The 16,226-nt window shown below is 41.2% G+C and overlaps 1 protein-coding gene across 7 annotated transcripts in view; it reads right to left on the bottom strand.

Annotated features, from left to right (window-relative positions):
- IQCH (IQ motif containing H) overlaps nt 1–16,226 on the bottom strand; it is a 201,492-nt gene that overhangs the window by 60,148 nt on the left and 125,118 nt on the right. For 6 of the 7 annotated variants that reach the window (XM_088024875.1, XM_088024876.1, XM_028100290.2 and 3 more), the window contains one exon: nt 15,102–15,293. The exons of the other annotated variant lie outside the window; for it this stretch is intronic. In XM_088024875.1, the coding sequence (XP_087881001.1) occupies nt 15,102–15,293 (192 nt within the window). The remainder of the gene's footprint in view (nt 1–15,101; nt 15,294–16,226) is intronic. 7 annotated transcript variants of the gene reach the window in all.

The raw sequence follows: 16,226 nt of genomic DNA, 5'->3' as shown, positions 1-16,226 counted from the left end.
TGAGGATCAAGCTGAGACTCCCCAGACAATGCATGAAGAGGGGCCACTGTGACTTGGTCTGTGATTCCTAAGGTAGCCTCCCCACTCTCCTCTCCAGCTCCCAGCCTTGCCCCAACCACCCCTGGTTGAGTCTCTTTCCTTAGCCTGCTTTCCTTTACTTCCTCCCCTGGCTGCCTACTCTTCCTTCTGAGTTAGTCCCGGTCACACCTCCCCTAGGAAGCCTTCTGGGTCACCAGCTGGGTATCCTTTCTCTGTCTCTCCAGCTCCGTGGGGGCTCCCTCATGGTGTGGCCAGTGGCTTTTGCCCCAGCGCTCTGCCCCATGCTCTGCACAGGGAACACTAAATGTGGAATGAATCATGGACCCAGCCCCAAACAGCTGAAGTTCCAGAATAAGGGAAAATGTGAAACCTCTCAACAGACATCCCTCCTTGCTGCCTCAGACACCTGGGGGCATGACCACTTAAGAACCACCGATGCTTCCTGGGTGGATTTTATGGGATTCCCTGCCTCTGAGGGGCATTGGGAAGATAAATGAGGTGACATTTATGAAGTGCCACTTCAGATGCAACACGCTATGTGAGGGCCAATAATTGAGGCTTGTGTGAGGCATCTGGACACTGTGCCAAGCGGCCGCCGCTGCCTCTGCTCACACAGCCAGCCATTCTGCCCGATCCGCAGCATTTACGCCGTGCACAGAGCCACAGCAAGGGGGTAAATTTCCTAGAGGAAAGTCTGCTGCAGGAATCTGGAGGATGAATCGTGTCCCATCATGAGAAGTACACAGCTGAAGGCACTGGTGGGGTAATGTTTGCTAGGGGATGCTGGGGCACATGGAGGCAGCTTGGGGCCATGATTAACTCTCTAAGAAAAAGATATGGTTTGGAATAAGGGGGAGATATCAACTATTCCATAAATTTATTTTGAAAGCTTCTTTTTTTTAGACTTCAACTTATTTTATTTTTTATTTTATTTTTTTGATGTAGTGTTCCATGATTCATTGTTTGTGTATAACACCCAGTGCTCCATTCAGTACGTGCCATCTTTAATACCCATCACCAGGCTAATCCATCCCCCCACCCCCCTCCCCTCTAAAACCCTCAGTTTGTTTCTCTCATGATTCTCTCAGGGTCCATAGTCTCTCATGGTTTGTCTCCCCCTCCGATTCCTCCCGCCTTCATTTTTCCCTTCCTGCTATCTTCTTCTTCTTCTTCTTTTTTTTTTTTTTAACATATAATGTATTATTTGTTTCAGAGGTACAGGTCTGTGATTCAACAGTCTTGCACAATTCACAGCGCTCACCGTAGCCCATACCCTCCCCAATGTCTATCACCCAGCCACCCCATCCCTCCCACCCCCCACCACTCCAGCAACCCTCAGTTTGTTTCTTGAGATCAAGAATTCCTCATATCAGTGAGATCATATGATACATGTCTTTCTCTGATTGACTTATTTCACTCAGCATAATACCCTCCAGTTCCATCCACGTCACTGCAAATGGCAAGATTTCATTCCTTTTGATGGCTGCATAACCACATCTTCTTTATCCATTCATCTGTCGATGGACATCTTGGCTCTTTCCATAGTTAGGATCCAACAGTACATTAAAAGGATTATTCACCACGACCAAGTGGGATTTATCCCTGGGCTGCAAGGTTGGTTCAACATCCGCAAATCAATCAATATGATATAATACATTAATAAAAGAAAGAACAAGAACCATATGATCCTCTCAATAGATGCAGAAAAAGCATTTGACAAAGTACAGCATCCTTTCTTGATCAAAACTCTTCAGAGTATAGGGATAGAGGGTACATACCTCAATATCATAAAATCCATCTATGAAAAACTCACAGCGACTATCATTCTCAATGGGGAAAAACTGAGAGCTTTCTCCCTAATCCCTAAGGTCAGGAACGCGGCAGGGACGTCCACTATCACCACTGCTATTCAACATAGTATTAGAAGTCCTAGCCACAGCAATCAGACAACAAAAAGAAATCAAAGGCATCTGAATCGGCAAAGAAGAAGTCAAACTCTCACTCTTTGCAGATGATATGATACTTTATGTGGAAAACCCAAAAGACTCCACCCCAAAACTGCTAGAACTCATATAGGAATTCAGTAAAGTGGCAGGATATAAAATCAATGCACAGAAGTCAGTGGCATTCCTATACACCAACAACAAGACAGAAGAAAGAGAAATTAAGGAGTCGATCCCATTTACAATTGCACCCAAAACCATAAGATACCTAGGAATAAATCTAACTAAAGAGGCCAAGAATCTGTACTCAGAAAACTATAAAATACTCATGAAAGAAATTGAGGCAGACACAAAGAAATGGAAAAACGTTCCATGCTCATGGATTGGAAGAACAAACATTGTGAAGATATCAATGCTACCTAGAGCAATCTACACATTTAATGCAATCCCCATCAAAATACCATCCACTTTTTTCAAAGAAATGGAACAAATAATCCTAAAATTTGTATGGAACCAGAAAAGACCCCGAATAGCCAGAGGAATGTTGAAAAAGAAAAGCAAAGCTGGCGGCATCACAATTCCGGACTTCCAGCTCTATTTTGAAAGCTTCTGTTGGGAAATAGGAGGAGTATACTAAGAATGGCCTTAGTACCAATGAAAAGAGAATTGTCACCTCACCCCTACCACACTGAACCAAATTGTACAAGCCCAGCAGGACCTGCAGCTCATATATTCAAGAAAAGGCAGCAAACTGACATTCCATATAAGAGCTCTGTTTTGTCTCTACCACCCCCACAAACAACCCTCCACAGCACAGTTTTTGCTGGGGGCTCGGAAGTTGCCTGTGCATGGGTGGGTGAGGCCAGAACTCAGAGCCAGGTGCAGAGGACTCCATCACAGCTGTGGCGAGACAACCTAAGACAACCTAAGACAACCGTCTTCTTGGGAGCAACAAGGGCTCAGTGGCCACAAAGGGCTGTCTGACATCAGATGCCAGTTCTCAGTGTTGGAGGGGCAGTGTCTGTTCTCTAGTGTGTATCATTTTGCACAGTTCAAACACAATTACCACACCTTTACAGGCAGATGCTGGTAAGGGAGGATCTGTAGCAATTCAGGCTTATTCCCTTCAAAATGAAATCGAGGACACCCAGGTGCCCGAGCACACCCACGTGCTAACCACGCTGGATAAACCCCTAGGTTCATGGGAATGGTCAAAATCGTGTACGTAGAATACTTTCCTTTGTCAGAGTAGGCTCACACTCATGAGCTCTTTTGGTCCCTACAGTAACACTCTGAGGTAGGCCTGCACGGTATCCTATCCCCCGCTTTACGAATGGGAGGTGGAGGCTCCTAGAATTGTCAGATTCTGTTACTGCATGATGTTTAACACATGACTAAAGACAGAAAAAAAATGGGAGATCGTGGGAATAAGTGCTGGTTTGCTTTCTTTGCCCCCTTTTCGCCCTCCCAAAGTGTGTCTCTACAGGAGTGTGTGTGTGTGTGTGTGTGTGTGTGTGTGTGTGTGTGTGTGTATTATATACATAAGATGTCTGTTATAAGCCAGCAATGGGGGGAGGCGGGCATCTCCTCCATCCTACAAGCTTGTGAAGTAAGTAGTTAGAAGGTTTCACTTCAGTCAGTCACATCAAGGTGGTAGACTACTCAGGCAGTGTTTCAGAGGTCCCATCACCCATGTGGAGTAGATCATTTAGAGCTAACAACTCTGGGGATGTGGGAAAGTATGTACCTTGTGGGTGACAAATGGATGTTAGAAAAATCCACTTTATTTTTTCCAGATTTTTCTTTCATCATGATTGCACTGGCTCTGCCAACACACATTAGCTGCTGGCCTCTGTGGAGCTGAGAGCTCTAGAGCGGTTCCCATCCAGGAGAAACTTTGGCCCCATCTTTGCTACTGCACAGGCTTGCCACCCTTTCTTCAGCACCCATATGTACCCCCAGAGTGCACTGACAATAGTCAGTAATCATGACCTTGGAAGGTTCCAAGATACTTGCAGAGCATAGGGCCCAGGGCCTCCTTCCGCCCGACCAAGGCAACCTAGAGAGTTTTATCTATCAAGCATGGACCTTGCCTCTCAGCCCACTCTCTTTTTCTATCAAGAAAGTGTAAATTTGAAGGGAGAGATATTTGACTGAAGGAAATTCATGATCTCTCAGGGGAAGCCGCTAGCATATCCAATTTAATACTGCCCTCAATGACTAAAGCTACTTCAAACTCCAGAGAGTTAACTTTCCCAGGTAAATTCTGTGTGTGTGTGTGTGTGTGTGTGTGTGTGTTGGGGAGGATGGGAGAGGAGAAAGAAGGAATACAAATTAGAATGCTCTAAATATCAATCCCACCAAAACTCACTTTACTTTAGAAGCTTCTTTGCTAGATCTGCAGTGGTAGCTTAAGGAAAATAACTTCTTGGCTAATCACCTCCAATCTCTCACATCACACACTGGTGGTGTTCAAAAGAGAAACCAAGGGACCCGCTTTATGAAGCTTTCTGATATCCCTAAATGCAGGAATGGAGGGTGGCATAAGGTCAGAAGGGCAGGAAAACGACCTGAAAAGCTAAGCAAGACTGTCAGTGTTGAAAGGGGCCATATGGATCATCTAAGTCAAATGCCTCATGTCACAGAGAAGGGATGGGACTCCTGCACTCGCTCAGTGAGACTGCAGCTCTCTGGCTGCCTCTGACTCCTGGGTGAGTCTTCTTCACCAGCCCTGCTGCCTCCTTCAGAGGGTAAAGTGTGGGCACCATGAAAGGTGCTCAGAATTTGAATTGGCTGGTGGCACAAAGATGGAGAGAAGGGAGGGATTCCAAATTTGAGGGTGAATGTAGAAAAGTTGCTTTGCTGTGCACAGGATGCATTTACCACTGTAGTCATTTTTTAGGTAAAATATTAGCTCTCACTTACTGAAAGCTTACCATGTGGCAGGCCTGCGCCAGAGATTTTTTATATTTATGATCTCAAAGCCACTCAGAGTAGATATTATCATTGCCATTTCATGTCACACAGCCATGAAGTAGCAAACTGGGATTCAAATCCAGTTGCTACCAGTATGCCATAGTGCAATGGGATCTGTTTCTGTAACTACTATCAGTGGGCATAAATGGTCAGTCTGGGTCAGATTAGATCATCCACATGTGATGCTAAGGCTATGCTGTCAAATGAGTGAAAAAGTGGCAGAGTGGACATTTGTTGTTGACCACCCAGCATCTTTGTCCCCTTGTTCCGGGTAATGATGTCCCAAACTCCCTTTCAGAAACTGCCCCTACCTCATTCTCAGCTGTACAAGTTGACTGAGAGTGGCTCACCCTCAACTGCAATGTTCTTTCTTCTTCCTATTGTCTTGATCAAGGACAAACTCCAGGAGCTACTGGCAGCCATCTTGCAGCCCTGCGGACAATCAGCTGGAGGGTGGAGCAGACATTATGGGCAATGAGGAGGAGAGATGGAGAGTCACCAGGTCCCTAGTGGTATAGAGCCACTGGATTAAGTCTTGTCCAAAGTCAGTCTAATCCTTGGATTTTCAGTTAGCTGAGATAGTCAAGCCATTTTGAGTTGGATTTTCTGTTACTTGAACATTTAAACATTTTAAGCAGATACAAATGGGTGGGCCAAACCGCGTGCCCACAATCTGTGCTGGGCAAACATTCTGATCATCTGTGCTTTGGTTACTCTCATTCTGCAACCAATAGTGAAGTTTTCACTCATTTCTCTCCATTAAGATCATTAGGAACAGTCCCTCTTTAGAGTGCAAAAATATGCTGAGAAGATGAAGGAAAAATGAAAATGTCTTCAGCAAGTCATAAACTACTTCCCACACCTACTTAAAGTTTAAGGACTGCTTTAATACTCCATGTTTAATTGTTAATTGAGAATTTAAAAATCAAAAATGCCAACTTTGCCTTCGATGAGATGGAAAATTATGCTGCTGTAGAAGGTAACATAATGTAAAACAGCCAACATTACCAAGGCACACAAATGTTTTTGGTATGTAAAATTGCTTTGTAAAATATTTGCTCCATCTGCTGAAAGCGGCAAAGACAATTTTCCCTTGATAGCTAATGGCCCATTTCGGCTGTGTGGCAAGTGATTCGCTGCGGTGGCAGCTCTCATTAAACAGAATGGTGAAAATGCGGTATATAATTCCATACTTATGTAGCATTATCCACTCGCTGCTTCTCAAGGAGTCTGTCCCTCATTATGTAGGCCTCCACGTTGTACCAACATGCAGGCCTAGCAGTTGATTTGACTAGAGAAGTGTTTTGTCCAACTGAGGCACATATGTTGTGCCTCCATTCCAAAGCTCAGCACAACTGCTTCACCCCGACCAGAAACACTAGAGAGGTTCATTCCCTTTCAACTTTCCAGCACTTAAACTGCTGTTTCTTTTTCCCCTCCTCACAGGGGGCTGTGGTGTTCTTTCTAGGCTCACCCTGTTGCGCTGCATGCTGGGGGTTTCAATAGATCAAGATTAAGCGTTTCTTGAAATTCTTAATTGAACTTTGCACACGCACAAAAGCAGGAAATTTGTCCCCCCCCTCACCTAGGGCCCACACTGCCGTCCTAAAAACCCAACAAACACTGCCCTTGGTTCCTGGTGCATGTCTGTGATCTCTCTCTTTAAAGGAGTTGTTTACACTACACTCTGAATTACTCCAACATCTGCTAAAGGAACAATTAGAAAATAAATAATCTAGGGTGGTTTAAAAAAAGAAAAATATGTTCATGGTTTGGGAATGATATTAAAAAGTAGTTACAGCTGCAAGTGGCAGATTTTTAAAAAATATTTTTAATGTGGGAAAATGGGTTTAAAGGGAATTGTATGAAATAGGAGTGACATCAAGTAAATACATGAGTGCTTTAAAGATGATGCCATCTTTCAAAGCAAAAACCATGCAATTTCAAAATCAACCGCCAGTGGAAGTGGCCATAATTATTACTACTAGTAATAGGTCTCTTTCTTACCAGTTAGAGAAATAGCGTTGGTTGAGAAAACTGCATGTGCTAAAAAAAAGCTCTTTAACTGGAAATTGAAAACAAAAGAAAACACATGTGCCCTTTGGACTCTGATTTTTCATTCAAGTGGTAGAAGAGGGGGTGAATTTGTGGAATGAAATGAGACACCAGCAGGAGGATTTTTATTTTAATTTTATACAAAAGGAACGGGCAAGCAATTTACTTTTCTTAATCAGTGTGAAGAGCCGTACCTTCTTTGCTATTTCCACGTGTACGGATGGATATACTTGAGGCAGATATGGTAGCCTTATGTATTTATTATTGTGTTCTTTCTACAGACCATGCTGGTGAAAATACCAGGGTAATAAATCAGTGAATTCCAAAAGTGAGGATTTTTTGTTGGATCTGGTACAATGATAAGAAAGTCCGAGTCTTCTCAAGGGCATCCCTCTCTCACCCGGCGGTACGGAGGACAGACGACCAGAAGCAAATGGTGCAGTCATAGGCAGAGAGTAAAACTCATTCTGAATCTGTTCCAAATACCCGTGCCTGCTCCGTGTTTTTCAGCAAAGCAGATATTTCCAAAAGAACTCCAAGGGGGACTTCCCGGTTGTGAAAACACTAACCAATTCTCGTTTCTCTCATCTTTTGCTTTATTCCTTCCTTCCACGCTGTTATTGCAAAAAACTGGCAGCTAAATTCAATTGATTCAAAATATTCCGGATCCATATGGCCGCCAACCCTGGAGCTGAGGCGGCCATAGCGCCTCACTGCTGTTCTCAAGCATTTGCCTCTCCCCCAGTCCCCAGATGGTGGGAGTAGCAGTTAAACCTCCTTTTCTCTGCCTTGTACAATAGACCTTGGCACCATTTCAACTGTTTACTCCGGTAATTAACAGCTCTGATACCACAACAATTACAACTCCTACACTCTCACCACAATAATGCTATGAATTAGTGAGAGCTAATGGCTGGAAGGTAGAGTGTTTCCAGACTGTGAGATCTGTGCATTTTTAGAATAAAATAAAAGGTACAAACAGCACGCTTGCAGTAGACAATGATTACCTAGTAATTAGTTTACACAAAGCTTCCTATTTAATGGCAAAACGCTGTAATTAACGTGTGACAGAAAATCAAAGGGTACTTTGTAAGCATATGAAAAATTAACACTGCAGGCCCATAGCTTTATGTACTGATTAGAAGCATATTAAATCAATAGGACACACAAACCAACAGCTTGTATGGCTGGTTATTATAGGTCCTCGGAAGGGGGACCTGGCTTTCATTTACTCAGGGAGGCAATTTCCCTTCTCCTGTCATCTTCCTCAGGCCCCAGTGAAGTACCTCAAATCCATCCCTGGCAGCTTCGTGAAAATAACCATTGAACTGGAAGAAAACATTCTAAGTCATTCTCAGAGATAAGGAAAAATATGTAAATGATTAAAGCTTTCCAGTGATTGTGGTGACGTGCTGATACACTAATTAGAAAAGACACCAACCGGAACCAGAAAATGAAGCAACTGGGTCTCAAGTTTGTGGTCAGAGTAAGCTCTACTTTATCAGGTCAATGCCTCTTTATTCAACATGTAGAAAATGAATATAACTGGAATTATCTTCTATTTTCAAATGATAAGCAACCAGACTGCTGCCAAGGTTTATTCTTTTAAAGGCATTGTCTGGTAAATCACTGGGTAGGCACAATTGGGTCAATATTGCATATCTTCGACAGCCACAATCCTATAGAATGATAATTGATGCACAGAATAATATTCTGGAAGCCTACAAGAGGCTAAAGGACCTTCTGAATCACCAAAGGGAGGTTAAGTTGTATATACTTGTTCAATGTCACGGGCACTTTAATTGTAATACAATTTTATGGTAATATTGATAATAACAGGTAGCATTTCTTGAAGACTTATTGTGTGCTAAGTACATTGCTAGCCAATTTACAAGGGTATCTTATTTAATTTTCACCCCCCCCACCCCCCATGAGGCAGGTACTAATGTTATCCCTCTTTACAGATGAGGAGGTAGAGACCTGGAGAGCGAGAAAGTGATTGTCATGGCTCCCCCCCCCCCAGTGACCTTGATGTGCTTGGGCTACAGAACCCTGCAGAGCCAGACCACCTCCTGGTTATCCTGAATGTTCAGTTATTCAGACTAGTCTATTCCAACACTCATTCAGCTTAAGAGGGAGTTTACCATGCCAACCTGGAACAGGAGACTAAAAAAACACAAACAAAATATGTGGTTGCATATCCAAAAAACAAGGTTTGAAATGCCCACCGTATTTTTATTACTACATTTGATCCTGAAGTTTGGCTACTCTGAGCTTTGTGAGAATTTACTTACAGGTTTACTGAAATGATCACGCTACTGTATTAAGTTGAGGAAGGCATTGAAAGTTGGACACCCCCATGAACGATCAAAGGGTGATATCTAAAACTCACTCTCCTCACCCAACAACATATATGGGCATGTGAGACAGTTGCTTTGCAAAAAACTGGACCCTAGGGACTTCCCCAGCAGGGCTTCAGCTCCTCGGTAGCTCTCTGGTGTGCCCTCCTACCTCTCCGCCCTGCTGCCTTTGGGGGAAATTCCAGTACAAAGGCTAGTGTGTTTGGGAATGTTTGTATCTCCCCCATCTCTGTAGAAAGCAAAAAACCTGTCCCTCAGGGCAGCGGGTCACAATGGCAGAGACCTGGGGGAGAACACTGCTCTGGGATTTTCAAACAAGGGCTCTTTTCTAAATGGCCTCACCTCAGTGTGGCAAGAACACTGGGCCAGGGGAGTGGATGTGGGTTCTAGGTTAGGCACCATCATTTATAAGCTACATGAACTTAGGCAAGTCACTTAACTACCTAAAGCATTGGTTTCTCCGTCTGTAAACAGAATAACAATACTTATCAATGTGGTGTGGAGGTAAATGAGTAGAAACCTCAGGGTTTTTATGAGATTGAATGAAACAGTTCCTGTAAAGGGCTGAAAGGCTTGGTACCGCCCAGCTGTTCTACAGTGCTAATTATTATTGTTATTATTATTATTGAGAAATGCAGGGAAATGTCAAGACTATAACAGTGTATATTCATATATCTAAGAAAATGCCTCATCTCATGTGTAGGCCGGTATTCTGGCAGTTACTAAATACATAAAGGTAATCTAAGAAGTCAAGATTTTAATATAGAAAAATAAACAAATGTAAAAAACAAATAATCATTCATATGGAGTTTAATGACTAGGGAAAATGATTACCCTAGATTTTTTCTTCAGCTAGGAAACCTAGATTTTCTCTTAATACCAAAAACACAACAGACTTTTTTTGATATAAAAGACAAATAATAAATAAGGACGTGAAAAAAGGATCCCTTGCTAGTAATCAAGTAATAGCAACTAGAAGATGCATTTTGACATCTAAAATAAAAGTGCAAACAGTTCATCATATCCAGTGCTGGTAGGATGGTTGCAAAACTTGTATGCTCATTCTCTGCTAGCAGCCTTGGAAATTGGTACTACCTTCTTAGAAAGTAATGGGGCAGCATGTACCAAGAGCCATAAAGCATTCTACTCCCAAGTCTTTCTCCACAGGAAATAACTTCAGCAGAAGTTAAAAGAGATGTATACAAAAAACAAAAATAAAAACAATTCTTTCTTTCCTCACTCAAAAAGTGGGAAAGAATATAAATTTTCAAGTTAGTTGAATGGTTTAATATGTTAGAGTAAATCAATACGAGGGAATATTATATAGCCATTAATTGTGACAACTACCTGTAAACGTGGAGGATGTTTAGGATCTGATGTTTAAATAGCATATATGCTATTATTGTAGCTATAAGAAATAAATGTAGCACACTTGGAAAATTAATACACAAAAATGAAAACAATTAAGTTTGGGAAAAATGATTATGTACCTATTTGGTTAAATATTTCCTTAATCTTACTATATTTTCGTTTAGCTTTTCTAAAAAATTATGTGGTTGTAAGGTAATGGTTCTTTGGAGTCACCTAATATACCTGCTGAATTCCACATAAGTACCAAGCTCAGCCATCTTATAGCAGCTCCTGTGACCCAGAGGCAAGGGCATCTCAGGAGATGGAGGTCTTCACAATAGAGACATGGAGTTCTAAGGCACTGACTAGGTAGGTGATGGTTCTCCTCTGTAATTTTGTTTGCTGATTTCATTCTACAAGGAAGCAAAACAACTACTATGGTTTATTCTACTTTTTCTAGGTGTGGATGCCGTGAATTCATATTTTAATTTTATTTTTATTTTAAGTAGCCTCCACCCCCAATGTGGGGCTTGAACTCATGACCCTGAGATCAAGAGTCGCATGTTCTACCTACTGAGCCAGACAGGCGCCCCTGTATTTTTAATATTTTTAAATATAGGTTGTTTTCCTTGGTGATCCCCAAATTAATTTCAGACGTCTAACAAAGTACACAAAAGTACAAGTAAACATAAAACTGCTTTGGGGGGCGCCTGGGTGGCTCAGTCAGTTAAGCGTCTGCCTTTGGCTCAGGTCATGATTCCAGGGTCCTGGGATTGAGCCCCGAATCGATCTCCCCGCTCAGCGGGGAGTCTGCTTCTCCCTCTCCCTCTGTCCCTCTTCCCTGTTTGTGTTCTCTCTCTCTCTCTCTCTCAAATAAATAAATAAAATTAAAAAAAAACTGCTCTTGGATGGGCTAAAATAGCAATATTATGTAGTAGCATTCAAGAGGCAGTTCGATTTCCTTTTCCTCCTTTCTCTCCTAAGTAAGCCCTTGGCATCCTGTACTGTCCATCCAGGGAAACAGAGGCCAAAAGAAGGGCTGCACAGAGAAATCCAAAGTTAAATCCAAAATTAAACTGGTTTAGCTCTTTACATGGGGAAACTGTTCTGGAAAGACCTTTTCTTGCAAAGCAGCATTGCCGGTAGCATCTCTGCCACCAAGCAAGTCTCCCAGGAGTGAGGGAGGGAAGATGTACCCTTTAAAAAAGGAAAGAAAGAACCACAAGAAGGATGGGTACCGCAGCAAATGTCTACCTGGGTCTCCCTACACTGTCTTGGGTAAGAGTGGCCAGGAAGGCTTTTCCCCTACAAGCATGCCCTTTGTTTAAGCCTTTATTCCTACTAAAGGAGAAGAAATGGCCCCCACTGGGGAGTGGGGTGTTTGGAGCGTGTGCAGCTGCAAGTGTGTGGATTCAATAAACCTTAACAAGCATTCAGTAGTTAAGTGAAGTTTAATGGGACCTGTTGGGGGAAGTAGGTTTTGTCAGCTGACAGGATGAAGAGAGAAAGGTTGGTATCAAACCACCATGAAAACAAAACAAGAGTTGTGCTCTTTTGCCGCTGTGGCCATCATGTAACATTATGCTTTTCCTAAGATCACTTACATGTCTATACCGATTTTTTTTTTTTAATGTGACTACAGCTTTTCCAGCATTTGTTGACTCCACAACTTTGTTTCGAGTCTCAATTGCAACCAGTCAAATAACTCTGGCTCTAAATTAGGTAAGTAGGAAAAAGAAGATGATCTTTGTATTAGATCCTTGAGTCTACACTGAATCATGCCTACATCTAAAACCAATATCTGCATAAGATGCAAGAGAATCTCAAAACAGCTCAAACTCCCATAAACAGCACTGTTTTTAATCTGTTGCCTACAACATACCAATGAGAAAAATCATGGTATCATGTCATAAAGTGCTATGCAAATGATGCTATTTGTAAGTATTAACATAATTTAGTCCTTACAGTCATATTCTCATTTCTAATAATTCTCCCAGAATGGAGTCTTTCTCTGGACTCTTAGCCTGCAGGATAGTCTTTCATCAAGAAGCTGAAATTTTTAATAACCTGCCAGCATATGTTTTGTATGTGCCAGGCTAGGCTTGATGACACAACATCTTCATTATCAAAAGAAACAGGTCTACAAACTGTAATAGGACATTTAAACATGCCTGTGCTCATAAAGTAATGCTTTGATGTCTAAATGTGCACCATTACCATGGTCTTCTGGAACAAAGGATAATTCCAATCCTAAATTCTCAATATCTGCACTCAGTGGAGATGGCAGTTCACTTCTATTCTGAATACAATTTCACTTTGAAGGCAAAAGAATGTCAATAGTCTGCTACAAAAAAAAAGCTCTTCGGAACCGCTTTACTTTTCATTTTTATTTTTGGCTTCTAACTACATCCTGGCTAAGCACAGTCCCTCACAGTATTAAAAAGATTTCTGAATAATTATTTTTTCCTTGTTAAGTTAAAAAAATGATGTAGGTAATTAATTATTCAAGAGTTTCACATTTAATAATATTAACACTAACGCCAAATGTATTTGGTGACAATTTTAAACCGTGTAGTTGAAAGTAATTGAAATTAAATAACATGTAGTCAGGCTTTTAAGTGCAATTCAGCCACATGTTATTACTCTAACCATTTTTTAAACTTAAAAGTCAAACATTTTAAGTTTATCATAGTCTAGTACCAGGGAATTCTTTAAAAATTATTAGCTTGAAATATTGAGAAAAATACCTTGCACACGAACATTTTGATTTTTTTTAAATGAAAAAGTCTTATTTTCATGGTTTAATCACAACTGTTTTGCTTTAAAAAGAAAATTGAAATAAATATACACTATGAAATAAAATCCAGTTTAACGAGAACACAAGAGAAATCTCTATGGGCCTCAAAATTAAATACATTTTCCTTGTTTTATTTTTTTTCTAGAAGAGTAATTCACTTTGGTATCCTTTAAATAATATGTAAAAATCTGGCCATGACAGGTAGTGCGTTTAGTCCATTCACTGATGGAGGGGGAAGAAAAGCCTGGAATAGATCATGGGGAGAACAGTAACATTTATCAAAGGGAACTCTCTCTTCTGACTGTTCTCTAGATTTATTCGTCATTTCATTTCCACAAGAATAATGTGGTTCTCTTTTGTGCGCCCCTCCCTTTCCATCACTTGTGTCTTGATTCATATACTGTTGTAGTGGGATGCTCAAAGCAGATGCAACTTACCGCCCAGCCCCTCGCTATGTACGTCGGCAGGGAAGGAATCAGTTAAGGGAATTTGTGCCCACATTTTCCTATCAGTTATGCTTTCATTAGTACGTCAGCCAAAACAGAGATTTGATATTCAGAGAAGCCAGGGAGGTCTAGGCCTCTGGATGAAAAGTGAGGCAGCTTTAAGAATGGTGGGTTTAACTGATATATGAAGCCATTAAAATTACTTTAATTATTAAGCAAGTTTAGAACAGACTAAGAAGTTGTACAATTCATCCTTCCACCAGTATACATGGAAAAACCTATATACATCCACTCATGTGCTAAAGCTTCTTTCCTATTATTTAGTTTTTGCTGGGAGAGTTTCTGGCTGAGATTTATTATTTTCTCAACATCTCATAGGGACCAGCAGTTACATAAATTTCCTTGAACTGCCTTCAAAAACATATGACTGCTGATAGAATGCTTTTATACATTAGCTTCCAGGTGACAACCATTCACTACTAGAATTTGTCTCTCATAATAAAACACAGCCAGCTTAATAACAACACTTGTTAGAAGCATATGATCGAGACCCACTTAAACCAAAAGATGAGATTTGTAATGCTATTTGAATATGGTAAAAAAAATTACTTCCTAATTATCATAATCAACTTGAAGATGTGACTGAAGACTTTTAGGGCCCAAAGAAGGGACATTTAAAATAACCTAATCATATAGGCTTCCAGTTATGAATATAACTGGAATGAATAAGTCATGGGGATGAAAGTGACAGCATAGGGAATGTAGCCAATGGTATTGTGATAGTGTTGTATGGTGACAGATGGTGGCTACGCTTGTGGTGAGTACCGTATAATGTATAGAGTTGTCGAATCACTGTTTGTACACCTGAAACTAATGTAACATTGTGTGTCTACTCAAATTTAAGAACATTTTAAAAATATATTAGAAATAACATTAAAGTAACTCGAGCAAGCCCAGTCACTTTGTATATGAGGACTGAGGCCCAAGAAAGTCAAAATGACCGGCCTAAGATCTCACTGCTGACAGGTGATGCAGCTGAGTCTAGAAGAAAATGCTTTCACCACCCAGCTGAGCCTTTTCCGTCATCTGCTAACTGCACACAGACGCCATGGGCTTATGTCAACACTGAACTCACTTGTGCCCATTTCTTCCTCCAGTTCTCCTGGCCGTATCTGCCCCTCTCTTGTAGGAACCACTTGTAGCACTGTAGGTGGGAAGGAACGTCACAATATGCAGTCCCGTTTCCTCCAAACTCATAGTCCATTTTAAAGAGCCAGCGTTGGATTTCCAGGTGATCTATGACCAGATGACCCAGCTGTTCTAGCATCTGTGGGGCCCAAGACACAGCAACATTTAATATGGCTCGTTTTCTAGATTCCTTCTTATTGTATTAACTTACTTGTACTTCTTAGGTGTATTCAAATGAATGGTCTGTTCATTTGGTTATCTTTTTTTAAATTTTTCTTATTTTTTAAGATTTTATTTATTTGCAAGAGAGAATGAGAGACAGAGAGCATGAGAGGGAGGAGGTTCAGAGGGAGAAGCAGACTCCCTGCTGAGCAGGGAGCCCGATGTGGGACTCAATCCCGGGACTCCAGGATCATGACCTGAGCCAAAGGCAGTCGCTTAACCAACTGAGCTACCCAGGCGCCCCATTTATCTTTTAATTAGTAGGACAGATTAGAAGTTTTAAGTGATATATATATATATATATATATACACACACACATATATATGTAAATGATGTGAAGAAACCACTAACCCCTGGGACTAAAGGTATGTTTAAAAGTATAGTCTTATTTCAAGAAATTCTGAAATTATCATTTTGCTGGTTTTTGAAGGCAAAAGAATCTCTGAATATTTGTAATTGAATCTTGGTGTTGTTTTGTTTCTTTTTTAGAGCGTTATGTGTTTAAGAGTTTTATTTATTTATTTGAGAGAGAGCGAGAGAGAGAGAGTGAGAGCACAAGCGGGGTGAGGGGCAGAGGGAGAAGCAGACTTCCCACTGAGCAGGGACCCCCCCAATGCGGGGCTCCATCCTGGGACTCCGGGATCATGACCTGAGCCAAAGGCAGACATTTAACTGACTGAGCCACCCAGGCACCGCTAGAACTTTATGTGTTTACTTATTGATTTTTCAAATGCTTTTTTTTTTATATATGAGTTATAGTCTTGAAAACTAACTGTTTGGAGCTTTGCTGAGTATAAAGGTTTAATTGTTTCCTCATTAACATACATGAAATGCATTTGTTTGGTCAAT

The sequence above is a fragment of the Eumetopias jubatus genome, unplaced genomic scaffold (assembly GCF_037043125.1).
Source record: "Eumetopias jubatus isolate StellerSeaLion01/CBP00866 unplaced genomic scaffold, mEumJub1_p1.0 scaffold_7, whole genome shotgun sequence".
Lineage (NCBI taxonomy): Eukaryota > Metazoa > Chordata > Mammalia > Carnivora > Otariidae > Eumetopias > Eumetopias jubatus.
The sequence above is the reverse complement of the archived record's forward strand: the minus strand, read 5'-3'. Positions and strand labels throughout refer to the sequence as shown.